Raw genomic sequence first — 14,942 nt, forward strand, 5'->3', positions numbered from 1 at the left:
GAAGACCCAAGGTAAAATGGTGTTTAACACTGATGGAAGTCCACTGAGATTACCGACGTCAAAACCAAAGACCTTAATTAAAGACTGCAGTTCAGATACCTTGAAGTAAACTGTCACATTCTGATAATTTTATTTGCAGACCATGATAAAAGGGAGCAGCAGCTACTAGCTGCATGCCTGGACCTGCCACTGATACTTAGTCAATCTGGGAAATCATTTAGCCTTTCTGACTTTCAGTTACTACTTTCCTTTTAATTAGACTTCCTAAGCTCCAAGGAGTGATAGCAGGATTAGCTAATTGCTGCCTGTAAAGATATAAAGATAAATGAAACCAGGTGGGGTGGATTATTTATACTTAACTCTGAAGTAAAACTCTTCAAATTATATGAAATGATTAAAATACAGAGTGCAGTCTGTCCTCCACTGCAGTAGCACTCACACTGCACCAACACAGGGAACTGTACTGACACCTTGCTATGCTCTCAAATGCTAAACCTGATCTGAATCATACAGAAGAGATTACAGCCATTAACAACTCAGTCAGGTCTAGCCTTCATGTGGGAAATCTTTCCAAACACTGCATGTTGGAGTATGTGATCTTTGGTTGGCACCCCAATTACTAAAGACAACAGTGGTGTGAGCAGTGTTAATGTTTGCCAACCTCAGCACACAGTTTTGCTGTGTGGCAAGGACTGAGCTGAGGCATGACAAACTCATAGATGTGATATACTGTAAATTGATCAAGAGTTGGGAAGGGAGATTTATTAAAAAGAACTAAATATAGCCAGGTGAAAAAGTTATCAGAAAGGAGCTTAACTCAGAAAAATGAAGGGTACATTGCAGAAAGGGCAGGCAAACTGCTTATTCTACTTAATTTTATCTTAATCAGAAGAATAAATATCTGAAAGTACAACAGTTATGGGGAGAGAGAGAGAAAGAATGAGACTGACAAAAGGAGTGTAAAAAGAAAAAGTCCATCAGGCAACCCAGCTCAATGAAAATAAAATTCCTCATCTCTTAGCAGTTAAAGCAAAATGTTTCCTCAATCCTGACAATACCCCATTCTTCTGCTTTCTGGCTGGCTGGAACCTGAACAAGCATCAATCAAGTTTGGGTGGGTGTGAAGTACTAGACCAGATGGAGGATGTCGGAAGCATTTTGTGCTCCTCAGCACAAGCTGGCCATTAGAGCTGCCACTTGACAGAAGTGCCCCAGTCTGTCACATCTGTCAGGAGAGTTTAGGGAGACCTTCAGCAACAGCAGCCTTGCAGACACTGATTACAATATGCAATTGTGTGTGCCAGAGGAGAGGTGCCTGCCTCCACTGGGATTTCATGATAAAAATTATCCTTTCATCCTTTCCAGACTTTGGGACAGGCTTTCTCACGACCTCATTTGTGTACTAAATGCACAACAAACCGTGGTGCCTGGGACATCACTGTTATGTTGCTGACAATCTCTCTGTCTAAATGCACAATATTGAAGGAGGAAAGATGTTTTTCATCCTGTGATACCTACACTTTAGCCCAGCAGCCCAGGACCAAGCTACTGTCTTCCAGTCTGAGAACATGTGAGTAAAGCTATGGAGAAATGAGCTTGTCAGGAAGCCAGATAAAATTAAAATTCCTGGTTCATCATCTGCTCTCACCCTTAAATATAGCTGTAATCCATAAGACAGCTGCTGAGAAGTAAAACGTACTGACACAGAGCAGTTGCTAAGAAGCAAATATTTATTTTTTTAGTTTCCAAAATAATGAAGAGTGCTTAAAAAATATTTTAAGGCTTTTCTGTGAATGCTTAATAACTATAAAACAAATCCATAGGAACAGTTAGGTCTCCAGTTTATGAAGAAGGCATTGACTCTCAAACTTCGTGAGTATCTCCTGCTTTAACTTAGTGCAAGTTTTGTCAGAGATCATAGAAGCTCCTGGAAAACCAAACTATACTTGCTATCAACAAATCTGTAAAATTATAAACCCTGTGATATTTTTGCAAGTATAATTTTCCTTTGTGTTAAGAACAGATCCAACGCCTATGAACAGCCGTCATTTTAGAAACCCTTAAGCGAGAGGGGAGAGACTCATCCTATCAGCAAAGCTGCCATATGTTGATGAGCTGGAAAGGTGGGTAAGCAACAGTAGAGCAGCACCTACAGTTAAGATCAATCAAATTGCATTTTTCTCAAAGAACAGACAAGGTGAGGAGGAACTTCAGACACCATATCACATGGAAGAAATGTGTCAGGTGAAATTTGATGCACACCACTTCATTGGTCAGGCTTAGACAAGATAACCTGTCTTGCCCACACAGTTTCTGGGGTTCTTAACTAATCACATTAATTAATTTTTTTAAAATTAGGGAGAATTTTGAAGGTCTCAGGTACTCCCCATGCAATTGGTGATCAAAATTGAAATTATATTTAGCTAATTTAGTGGGTCTAATGAGCAATAAAGGTAGTATTACAACAATATTTTCTTCTTTCAACACACACCTGTAGATGACATGCTTAGATTACTGCTTAAAATCCAGTCTCTTCATAACAAAAGCTCTTTTGCAATAATAGAAGGAATTTAGCTAAGTCCACTAGCTGAGTATTCTTATTGTGGGTAAATTCTTACACAAATACTTAAGTCAGAAGTTTTAGCTTTAAAAGAAGGCGAGTGACAAAAAAGTAAAAGATGATATATAAACTACCACTGATTGGAGAAACTAAATAGGGGCTTTTACTGACCTTATTTACAATATGATATCAAAAGGAAAACTGATGCAATGGAGAGGTTACAAACACAACCTAACAGAGTAAAAATTTCACCTCACTGGAAAAGGGGTTAGTCTGGAAAATCTCAAAAACAACACTTTTTTCTGAATATACAGGTATTTTTCAGTGCAATATTCTCAGTCAGTTCACACCTGCTTTTGGTGCTCTCAGCCTGTTGCTGTCAGAGATGTGTGTTCATTGGTGAAGCTCTTGAAGCACACACCAGTCAGAAAGGAAACCATTCACAGTAAAACACATTCCTGGGACTGCTAAGCCCCTGACAGACTGCTCTGCTGCCAGAGCACCCAAATGCCAGAAAGCCCCTGCCCTGCTACTCCAGGCAATCCTGGGAGGAATGGAAAGCCCTTGACCAGCATTCAGAGATCTAGCTGAATTTCAGCATAGACCTTTTGCAACACTGTGCCTCAGATAATAACCTGCTGCTTCCAAATAATGCATCATGGGCTTTTTCTGGTATAGTCTTGAGGCACTGATGCAAAGTTAGGGGTGGAAAAGGAGCCTAACATATAACTGTACACTGTTTGAAGGGCTCAGGCCATAATCCAGTTCTTACTTCTCATATCCAAAGAAGGAAATTCATTAAGATTCTAGCTACAAAATGAATACAGTTTAATTCTTTTCCTTTATCTAGTTGTAGGTTTGTACTTACCTCCAACTCTATTTTCCTTCACCTCAGGAAGAAAACAAACACTCTCATTCCAGCCAACATGCCAGCACTCTGATTTTTAACTCGGAAATAAAGTTCAGTGGGGCAAAACTTTTCACACAGTACTAATCTGTGTGACCTAATTTCTTCCTCTAGATCCTCCTATTGGTGCCAACACACTGTCCAGTGTAGCTCCCATGTAGTTATACCCACAGATCTGCAATATGGACTTAGCTCAGAGCCCCAGCAGGCTGTGTGTGTGTGACTCCCATGCCTGCTGCTGCTACTAATGCCAAGAGCAGATGAATGAGCAGGTGGCACACAGGAAGATGCCATGAGATTTCTAACGCAGATCAGGAGAGCAGAACTTCTGCCCACAGTTATTATGATTAAAAACCTACACTTGTACCTATTTCTCTTTTTGCATTCCTTCAAATCAAATGAAGTCAGGTCTCCTAATTAAGTCAAATCCCATAACTTTGCTGCAGTCAGTCCCAATCCAAGTTTCAGTCTCAGCTATAACTCACTCCTAGAATCTAGAATTGGTTAAAGTTGACTCCAATCCAGCAATTTCTCAAGCTCTGCCTTTAAAACTGTAACTTGAAAATGAGCCTGTACCACCCAAGAGCACTGCTGTCATAAAACAATGCTGCATCAATGCTCTGCTTTGTCTCCCTCTCCCCCTGTTCTGACAGCCATTGACAGAATATGGATATCTGACTCAGTGGAAGTAGGACAAGGCAGAGGCTCCAGGGGCAGAGGCCTTCTGGCAGCACAATAGGAAGCCTCATTCAGTAAACTCCTAAATGCTACTTAGGCATTGAAACTCAGTAGGGAAAAAAAAAAAAAACAACAAACCACCAAAAAAGCCTATCAAAACAACCCAAACCCTGAAAACATGAAAAAAACCTCCTGCCCCCCCAAACTGCTACACAGTAAAATCACACATCTCAAAGCCCTTCCCATCCCATCGCTTCAATCCCTATATGATGTTTATTGTTGCCAGCTCAACTAATCCAGGTGGTCTCTGAAAATCTAGTTGTAACTTTGCTGCTCCACAGCCTGTCACTATCTACACAGGTTCTAGGCTCGTCTGGTAACTCCATGGACAGTGTGCAAGGAAAACCAGTCACAGCCACACTGACTGCAAAGCAGATGGATGCATGCACTAACACAAAGTGCCTGCAACTGCTCTGGTTGCACAAGCAGAGCAGGCCACCTGCAGGTACTCCTCTGATCAATGGTGCACCACAACCCACAATATGAAAATTGCTTGTCCCAGGTACACCTGTCACACCTAATCACATTTATTTGTATTATTATCCAAGTATTCAGAGCCTGGAATGTGTCAAATCCTGCTGGTCTTAAGTAAACAATGTCAGGATAGCATAGCTTTTATAGTCTACTTAAAACACACTACTTTTGTATCTCAAACAAGATCTCACAGTTTTAGCTCCCACTGTAAATCATCCTATACACATAACACCTGCTACTACAACAAAAGAGTGCATTAAAAGGCACAAATTATTACAAAGAAAATAAGTTTTCCTAAGGGCCACCTGGAAACACAAATGCAGGGCATATGTCTTTCTGTGTGCTAGGAATTATACTGCCAGTCAAAAATAAAACATATACATTCTGTACTATCCTTCCTGCTATGTTTGAATAAAGAATAAACAACCCCAAGGGTGAACAACATTTTCATATTTCAGTGTTCAGTGAGAAGAATATCCTTTCAATGCTACTTGTCCAGAAGGAAAGCAGTCCTTTTTCCAACTAGTCATTACTCAACATCAAACAAAACCTATATAAAAGATGAATTTATCGAGGGGTATATTTTCATGCTATTATTATTATTCTGTTCCCATCAGCAAGTGAGTTATGAAAAGAATCTTTACTCTGGAAGTCTAGTTGTGTAAGCAAACTGGTAACAGTACAGGTGGTCTAAAGTTAAAATTGGAGCTCTAATCTTCAGCTTACTTTTCAAGTGTGAGACAGCCTTGACTATCCAGCTCAGGAATATTCCCTGCCTGAGCACTGAGATACAGGAGCAGTGCAGAGCTGAGGAAAGGCCATGAAAGTGCAATACCCTGTAAAACTGAGCTCTCACTGAAGAGGACACGACACCCCAAACCCAACGATTTAAATGAACTATCATGCAGTTTCAGCAAATGGAATTTACCTTGAGGTTTGGGTTTGGTAAGCTTCCCACAGGGCTTTGAGATTGTGACAGTCTTCTGGCAGTCAGCGTTATGCAGGGCTCTCTTTAGGTTCCCAGTTCGAGTCTTCAAGGCCGTGTTCAAGTCACATTCTCCCCAGGCCTGGAACTGGTATTTGCACTCCGCTGCAGCAAGGAAATAAAAGGCAAAATTTAAAACACAATGACTGAGTGTGAAATCCAAACTGTTGTGAGTCTACTAGGATATCACAGGCAGTTGGTGCTCACAGACAAAAAGACGTACAGCTGAGGAAAAGAATCCCAAGAAAACTTTAAAGATTGTTTGCAGTGGTAATTGCAGTCTCCCCCCACCCCAATGTTTTAAAATTTAATCCTCATGCTTTTGCATGGATATCGCATTTTTGTCATATAAAGAAAAATGCATTCAGCTGTGAATATAAAAAATTTAAAAAAAAAAAAAAAGAAAGAAATGGCAACGAGAAATGTCATTTACATTCTGTACGGCTGTTTCCCCATTTGTGTGATGCCAGAGGTTACCAAATAAGGCTTGAATAGTTTCTAGAATGTATGTGCAACCATAAAATTCTTAAGTCTGAAACTGCAGCACTGATTGTGTTGGTAAGGTCACAATAATTTCAAAATCATGCAAGCTGCTTACCAGAAAAAAAGCCAAGTTTGCAAGAGTAATCAAATCACAGTTAATTCTGTGATTCTGTAAAAAAATTCGAGCTTTGGGCAGACATCTTGTCCAGGACAGATCTGACGTATCTTCCCAAACTGTTACATATGAACCTTGTGAACTGAATGATAAAAATGAAATACTCTGGTCTTCACTCACTCCTTTCACTGCACACACAGGCAGCCAGCGCCCCGTGCTCCACATCACACACTTTTGTAAAGCCTGTGATAGCCATGGCAGAGGATCACAGCTGGCAACCTGCAATACTGCCCTACACAGGGCTGAACACCACCGAGAGCAGATCTCAGCATGCTGGAAGGCTGAGTTTACAACAAGTAGGTTATAAGTACTCTCTGCAGAGGAGCTCTGAGGAAGCTGCCTCCTGATGCCTTGCGTGTTCTAATTCTGATGCACCTGAAGCACAGGACTAACCCCTTCGCCAAGACATTTGCAGAACTAAGCAGAAAATACAGGCTTCCTGCTCCATATTTAAAATAAAAAGTTGAAGTAAATCCCTTAAGAGGGTTGATGCTGACCTCCAAATTGCTTCTTCCAGTTGCAGGGAATCTTACACTTCTGAGTCTTGGTGGTTTGTTTGCACTCAGCGCCAGTGCGAGTGCCCTCACGTGTCCCCAGGCCACAGTCACCACTGGTAGGCACACAGACACTCCACTGCCATTCCCCACAGTCAGACTTCTTCGCCTTTTTCTCTGGATGGAGACAAGGAACCAAGCAAGAGAAGTGGTCAGTACCCAGTGCACATGGAGATGTTCTCTAAACTGAATCAAAGTGACAGCACCTGGAAGGGTGAATAAGGAATAATTTGTAACACAATTGGCTCAAAAGGTCTGACATTGTCTTCTCAGTTCTGCACAGACAAGTCAGCCCCTTTGAGTCCAGTGATGATCATTGGAGGATCACTCAAACTCAGCCCCACTGACATGTTTACTAGTCTTCCTGGATATTCTCAAGTGGATTCTCATCTTCAGAAATCTAAAAACCCACAAGTATCTCTGACCAAAACATGCAGGAGGGCTCTCAATCAGAAAGGACACTCCTCTGTCTCCAGTATATCCTCAGTTCCAGCTGAAGCACTGTACACCAAACAATGAGAAATGTATGTGCTGACGTGTATCACAGGATTTGAGCACCTTCAAGGAACAGCTGGGGGATGCAAACTTTTGATTTGCTATACCATGTCACATTTTATATCAGAATATGAACAAAACTTCAAAGGCAAAGGAGCTACATGGAGAAGTCTATTCAAAGTGCTGCTAATTCAGGTGGGTTTGTTGCTCAGGGACAAATGTAAGGATCATGATTTTATTTAGATCCTTAAACCCAAATGAAAAGACAGCAATGTTATCAGACCCAAGGGCTCACAAATATAATTACTTAGGCCCCTAAAATATCACAATATACTTAAATGCTAAATATACTTATATAAAATTATTTTTCTTCTAGGTCTTGCATGTTTATGCTACCCTTTTCTCATTATTTCCACAAAGTTAAAATGGTTAAAAAGTTCCTTTCTTTTTACTGGGAACACTAATTCTGATAGATTTGCAATTCACATTATCTGGTGTATAAGTAGCCTGAAAATAATAAGACCTTAAGAAAAACACCAAAAAATATGTTCTTTAAAAAATGCCAAAACTGAGTTTGACAGATATGAATTTTCCACCCCAGGCCGGCTTCTCCTATAATGAGGTCTGAGTTCATCACTGACAGAAAGCAAGTACTGCTGGATGTCTGGCTGTCTGTGCAACAGCGAGTTAGTACAATTCTTTGTCAGGGGATTTCCACATCACACAGCATCAGTGTAGCACTGTCATTTATAACACTGAACGAGTGACATAACTGCTCTTTCACCACTCCTGTTTGCTTCTCCCTAAGTCAAGCATGAAACTACTCACGGAGCACATTTTAAGCTGCTTTGCAATATGCACTGTGTGATAAACCAAGGACTCCAGTCTCTGGGGCTGTCAAGCTTCTACTTGACATGGAAACCAATTTCTGTTTCCCTGTTTAACACAGAACACATCACAGCCACAAATCCTGCCCTAATGTCAAAAGGTTAATAAATGACCTGAATTTCATAACAAAACCAAAAGCATTTAACATTCTCCCACACATGCTATTTATCTTGGGGATTAACTCTGAATTAGACTGGACCTTACCTGGTTTCTCTTTCTTGCCAGCCTCAGTGGTACCCACGGTGGCCAGAATGAAAATAAGTGCCAGGAGGGCAGCTGTGAACATTCGACGTTGCTGCTGTTGCTGTTGCATTCTGCAGATCAATGTCAGACAGGAAAAAAATGGTTAGTGAGACTGTAAAAAGTGGGACTCCAACTAAAGCATTTTTGGGAAGCTCTGCTTCAGGACCACAAGACACAAGCGGGTCACACATAATTAGCTATTGTGAGAATGGGCAATTATCTTCATTCCAGAGAGAATACGGAGATTTTTAACTGTTTTCCAGCCTGTGTACCAAATCCCTGATCTACATCACTGATGTTATTGGATGAGTTTTGCCATGGGAAGTTCTGCAACTATTGCTTGTCTTCTAGAAACCTGCTAGAGAATCAAGGATCCTGACAGGCCTGGAACTCCCCTCTTCTTTTCTGACCTCTGGCTGTGTAAAAATAAGCAAAACATACAATTCATTCTTCAGTTTACCAATTCATATGAAGTAGGGAATACTGTACTGTCCACCTTGCAAGGGTTCAAGTTCTTATTAGGCTTAATTGACATCTGAGAAGAGCTGCTTTCTCAAAAACTAACATAGGTGAGATGTGATGCATTATCTTAATTGTCACTGGCATGTTGCTACTTACTTCTTTTCTTCCTTCCCCTCCAATTAGTGTCTCTTCATAATATAAATTAAGCTAATTGTTTGAAATGCAAAGTAGGCACAGAGATAGGACTTGCACACACTGCTAGAGGCTATCCACAGCATGCTAATGAACCCAGAATCTGGATTTGGGAAGCAAATATTCAAATACAAAAAAGACATTAAATACATTTGCTTGGGGGTTGAAGCATCAGTCACTAACCAGTCACCAAAAGCCATTCTGAGCTTTCCCTTTTCCATTCCTATGATTTGCATTGTCTCATTTTGGCACTGTTTATCAGAACACAGGGCATTCTATATATATGTTAAAAATAAGCAACCTCTCCCTTTCCTAGGGACATCTCTCTAGCAGGCAGCCAGGTACCAAGATAGAGATTGCTTGGATGAAAGGAAGGTTTCTCCCATTTTACTTTTTTGGTTTTTTTTTTTTTTTTCTTCAAACCAGGACCCCTGATGTTCATGTTACACCAACCTTCAGAGGAGGTGTAAGAGTGCCACTAAGATGGCCTTTAAAACTCAGCTAGACTGATATTTACAGAGAGTTTAATGGCAGCCTGATCTCATTTGCTGAGCACACCAACCTTAGAGGAGAAATGTTTCTCAACATGAACAAAGAACAAAATGTATTTGAAATTTAATTTGGCACTCCTCAGTATTCTCTGCTGGCAACCTCTTGCTCAAATGCAACATAATTGTAACTGACATGGAAAACATGAGAGGAATCCCAAACACAGAGACTTTCAAGTATCTGGCTTTAATATCATTCTAGAAGTCAGATGAGACAACTTAATAGGTCTATTGAAATAAAGTTTATTTGAAGACTACAAGAGACCTGGCATTCAAACGTCTGAAAGAGCTGTCATTAGCACCAGTTTCATTTACTTCAAAAGAAAGTATCATTTCCCTTCAAAAAGAAAGGACCACCATTGTTTCCAGTGAACTCAGAGCCCAGAGTAAGCACATGAGTTGCCAGAGAGCTCAGGTTTGTTTTTCCCTTTCTTCTGCTATATGTTTCCACTCAGAGCCTCTCAGGTTTCACAGAAAATTAATTAAATAAATAAAATCGATATACAAATTAATAAATACATTAAATAAGCAATTAAAAATTAAATATGCAACCTGCCTTTTAGCTCAGCTTACTTCAAACTGCTTTTCCATAATCAAACGAGCACCTCTTCTACGCAGAAAGGCTGAGAGAATTGTGTTTGTTCAGCCTGAAAAAGAGAAGGCTTTGGGATGACCTAACTGCAGCCTTCCACTGCCTGAAGGGAGGTCCCGAGAAAGATGAAGAGAGACCTTTTATGAGAGTATGTAGTGACAGAACAAAGAGGAATGAATTCAAAATGAGAGTAGGGTTAGATTAGATATTAGGAAAAAGTTCTTTACCTGTGAGAGTGGTGAGGCACTGGAACAGGTTACCCTGTTGAAGAAAGCTGTGGAAGCCTCATCCCTGGAAGTGTTCAAGGCCAGGTTGGAAGGAGCTCTAAGCAACCTGGTCTAGCGAAAAGTGTCCCTACCTACGGCAGGGGGGTGGAATTAGATGATCCTTAAGGTCCCTTCCAACACAAACAATTTTATGATTCAAACACTATTAAAAAATCAAACTCCACGCCCAGTCCCTTGTTCCTTTCCTTTGGGGGAGCTTCCCCACCAGTAACACTGCACATCACCTAACATCCCATTTTCACTATAATTTGTCTTCTCACTTCATCTCTGCCAATCAACTCACCAGAATCCTTTGTTGAAGGAGAGAGTTAAGTGCTTTCATGGAAACACATGTAGACTGAGATACAAATACTTTCATAATCTCAAGTCACTGCCTGCAGGTGTCAGAAGCTGAAGCAAAGGAGCACTCACTCACTAGTGGTTTTCCTCTACAGGATGCCACCAAGTACAAGAGATGGCCACACGTATGGGGCTGCCTCCAAATCCTGGCTGCCCATGCCAGGGACCTGGGATGTGGTCACACATAGCCCAGAGGCTGCTGGCAGCCACTGGGAGTCATGGCTAACTGTTACTAGGGAAGCTGCCTCATATTAAGTTGAAAGGAACTCAAATTTAAATCTGAGTGACATTCTTTTCAGCAAAAAAACGGGAGAAATAGTTGGGTTTTGGAGTTTGAAACATTTCAGAAGTCTATAAACAAAACCCCACAGAGCCTTAATATAGCATGTTTTCCTAAGACTCAAGACTTCCCTACAGCCAAAACACTTGCCAAATGTCTCATGCAAACACTAAACCGGCAGAGATGTAGATATTTTGTCTCTCTGCAGAGACCCAGGCTGCTCCCTGAAGTGCCTTTCCTATACCAACACATGAAAAGCTATGTTGTACAAATGCAGGCCTTGCCTCACAACCCACCAACACCTCAAATTTGATGTAACCAGTAGACCACAGAAAGCCATCTATCTGTTTTGCACATGGTAACAGCAAAGGTGGGTGCTCTCACAAAAATTACAAACAGCCCATATGTAGTACTCATGAAATAGTAGGGTTTTTTTTCAAAAGGCCAGAAAATTTCATCTACCAACAAGTATTTGACTCCAATCTTCAGTTTTTCTTGCAAATATTTCAGTTGGCAGTTAAAAGACTAAGATAAAAACTCACCAGACCGGACTTCTTTCTGCAAACAATATATTCTACTGAAAATAACTTTGTCCTTTTTGGTTTACTTTTTCAAAATTCAAAGGTGACAGTTTTTCCTTTTTATTAGATTCTTTGATAATGTTTCCTGTTCAACCTTTGATTTAAAGAACTGCCAAAACTTCTAATGGCAATGAAATAAAAAGTGTTACACTACATACAAAACGGACTGCTCCTGGGTATCTTGATTTTTGTAATGAGTCTTCTGGCTACACCAATGGTAACAAGTAAATCACGTGCCATGAAAGGAAATCATCTCTAAAATCATGTATGACAGCCCCTAAACAGAGCAAGGTAGCAGCATTTAAACAAATGGCAGTGGTGTTTACAACCACGGAAAGACAAAGATAAAAGTGAGAGAAAGAAAAGAGATATTTGGGCTTGGGGCTGCTACAGGAAACTTCAGAAGAGAGAAAAGGTAAAGAGAAAGAAAGAGAGCTTAGAACATTTTAAATGGGAAGTTGGAACATGAAGAAAAGAGAGCGAGTAATCACGTAAAGAGCACCAAAACAGGAAAGAGAGAAGAGAGAAGTAGTTAATGATAGTTAAACACTAAAAGAGAGAGAGTAAAAAAATCACCAAGTGTATAATGAAGTGAAATTGAAGACCAACTGAGATACACCACAGCAAGTAGCTTCTTGCAGCAAAAATAAGGCATAGGAATTACTTCAGTCTTACAGTTGATTTCACAGTCAATCTCTGCCTGGGAGTAAAAATGAAAGGAAAATTTAAAAATGGCAGGCAATCAGAGAATTAATGACTTCATCAACCATCCATCCATGGTTTCAATTACACATTGAGCCCCAGAAAGAGAATCAAGCAGAAATCACTCTATGGCTGCAGTTTAAGCACCTTCTGAGCAGAGCTTGAGCCTCCCACTCTAGATCCCACACTACCCACAACTTGATTTTACAATCCCACTCAAATGGGCCACCCAAGGCAGCACAGGCATTTCCGTGCTGTGCTTCTCAGACCTCTGGATCTCTGTTAGTGCAAGTCAAGCTTGCCAGAGTGGCTCTATCTGCACTCACATAGGTATTCACACCCAGGTACTCCTGAACCTGAACAAGTCTTTCCCAAACACAAGCATTCAGAAAAAAACAGATAATTTCAGATGAAGCTGTATCCATGAGCCAGTGTTTATTTTTCCTAGCCTGACTGAAGCTGGCATATGCAGCACATCCCAGGATCACATATGCCTTTTGAAGGTGCCTTTTTTTGCTGTTAATAACTTTTATGCACAAGACCTTCCCTTCATCTGTTCTTTCCAAAGCAACTGGCAAGGTCCCAGATTATAGAAGCTAGTATTTTATTATTAGTCCATATGAGTGCAAACTACCACTCTGAACAATCAGGTTTTCTCACGTGATTTAACCTGCCCATATCCTCCAGCTCTTCCAGAATAATGTGCCAAACACCAGCTGTGTTGATGATACTGTTAAGCTGCATGTAAAGCAATACTGAAGGTATTGCCATTGCTAATGATGGGCCACGGGTTTTGTAGTGAGTTTGCCAGTGCTCTGGACCTAGGCTTGTCAAGGTTTGCCCTTTCTGAGCATTCCCTGGCCTGTCCACAGCTTTGTCACATTTGCTTTAGCTGCAACAGCATTTTTTCTAATTGACCGACCAGCTGTGGCTGATTTGATTTAGTTTTCTTTGTCACTGTATGGAGCCACACAGGTTTTACAACTCTATTATGATAATGTACTATAAGGAAATGCAGAGCTGGTATGTTAGCAAAAGCCCTGGAAAGTGGAGACACAGGATGCATTGTAGAGGAGTACAGATATGGAAGATATGAGATGGGACACTGGCTTGACAGTGGAGACACAAACACTTGCTTATAAACAATTGTCCCAAGGTCAGATAAAAAAACACAGACATGGACCTGGACAAAACTGGATACAGGGGTAAGAAAGAGAAAGCAGAAATAGCTTCCAATATACCTAAAAGGTGTAAACTCTAGGAAGTTTGCATATAACATGACTGCAGACAAAAGAAAAAAGAGAGAACGGCATCAAAGCATGCTAGCAAACAAAAAAAAAACAACCCCAGGTTGATCCTCGAGCAAGGAAAAAGAAACCAGCAACATGAACATCCTCCTGGCCAAGGACCCCAGATGATGACAGGTCACCACAACCATCCCCACCACCAACACCATGAAATCACCAACCTGGGGGCCAAGAAGAGCTGGGGAAGGGTCAGTATAACATCAGGAAAAGCAGTTGAATCTAAGTCTGTGTGTAACAATTTTAACTGTGGGGTGGTGGTAGCATTGTTGTTAACACTACTGTAACACCTGCATAGATATAATTTTTTTTCTGCAGTAATTACACCCGCACTAATAACAATCCTTGGATTAGATCATTAAGATTTAAATTTTACGAACAATAAATCTTTGGCTTAATATAACTATCTAAGAAAAGGTATGGTTCCTCTTTTGCAGTACACAATGTTTTGACCACAGCTATGACTCCCAGCTTCACACACTATTATTTTCATCCCATGACCACGAATAAAAATGAATCCCAGGTGCAGACTTAAGAAGTTCCTACAACCCATTATTTTTCTTCAAAACACTGCTCATTTTAAGTCCTCTTTAAACTCCTTGTCCACATTAGAATTAACTTTTGCATTAATCCTTCTTTTTTCCTGCTTGAATGAATAATTTCTCATCAAGTCCCACAACAAATACTTTAATAAATTACAGTTTGATTAGTGCTAGATTAATCACATCTACAAAATCAGTTTTTAAATGAGCTAGCTTGGGACATCAGTCTCCTTTTGGTAAACACATGCTGTGTTTAATGAAACTTAATATTTAACTTCACTTCTTAAATTATTCTCTTATTCAAAATCTGCTCTACTTTGCAGTCCATCGAGGGCAGATGAATACATCTGCAGCTACCTGGATCTGCTTCTTTCCCCCTTCTTAAATATAAATATTTTATTTGCTAAGCTCCAGTCAGGAACAACAGCAGGAAATAAAATTTGATCCATGGTTTAATGGTCTTAATGAATCTGAAATGTCAAATGCCATTTTTACAGTACTCAGAGATGGAAACACAAGTTTTCTCTGTAAAAGAGAAATTAAGAGCAATTGGCTCTTGGGAGTTTTACTCCAGAAACACTTGAAGAATCTTTTGCTTCTCCAAGTCTTTA

The 14,942-nt window shown here is 40.3% G+C and overlaps 1 protein-coding gene across 1 annotated transcript in view; it reads right to left on the minus strand.

Annotated features, from left to right (window-relative positions):
* PTN (pleiotrophin) overlaps positions 1 to 14,942 on the minus strand; it is a 77,650-nt gene that overhangs the window by 15,540 nt on the left and 47,168 nt on the right. Inside the window, exons 2-4 of the mRNA XM_069003138.1 lie at positions 8,464 to 8,573; positions 6,820 to 6,993; positions 5,608 to 5,769 (exon numbers count right to left, since the gene is read on the minus strand). Of these exons, the coding sequence (XP_068859239.1) occupies positions 5,608 to 5,769; positions 6,820 to 6,993; positions 8,464 to 8,572 (445 nt within the window). The 5' untranslated portion in view covers position 8,573. The remainder of the gene's footprint in view (positions 1 to 5,607; positions 5,770 to 6,819; positions 6,994 to 8,463; positions 8,574 to 14,942) is intronic.

Source organism: Aphelocoma coerulescens, chromosome 1A (assembly GCF_041296385.1).
Source record: "Aphelocoma coerulescens isolate FSJ_1873_10779 chromosome 1A, UR_Acoe_1.0, whole genome shotgun sequence".
NCBI classification, from domain to species: Eukaryota; Metazoa; Chordata; class Aves; order Passeriformes; family Corvidae; genus Aphelocoma; species Aphelocoma coerulescens.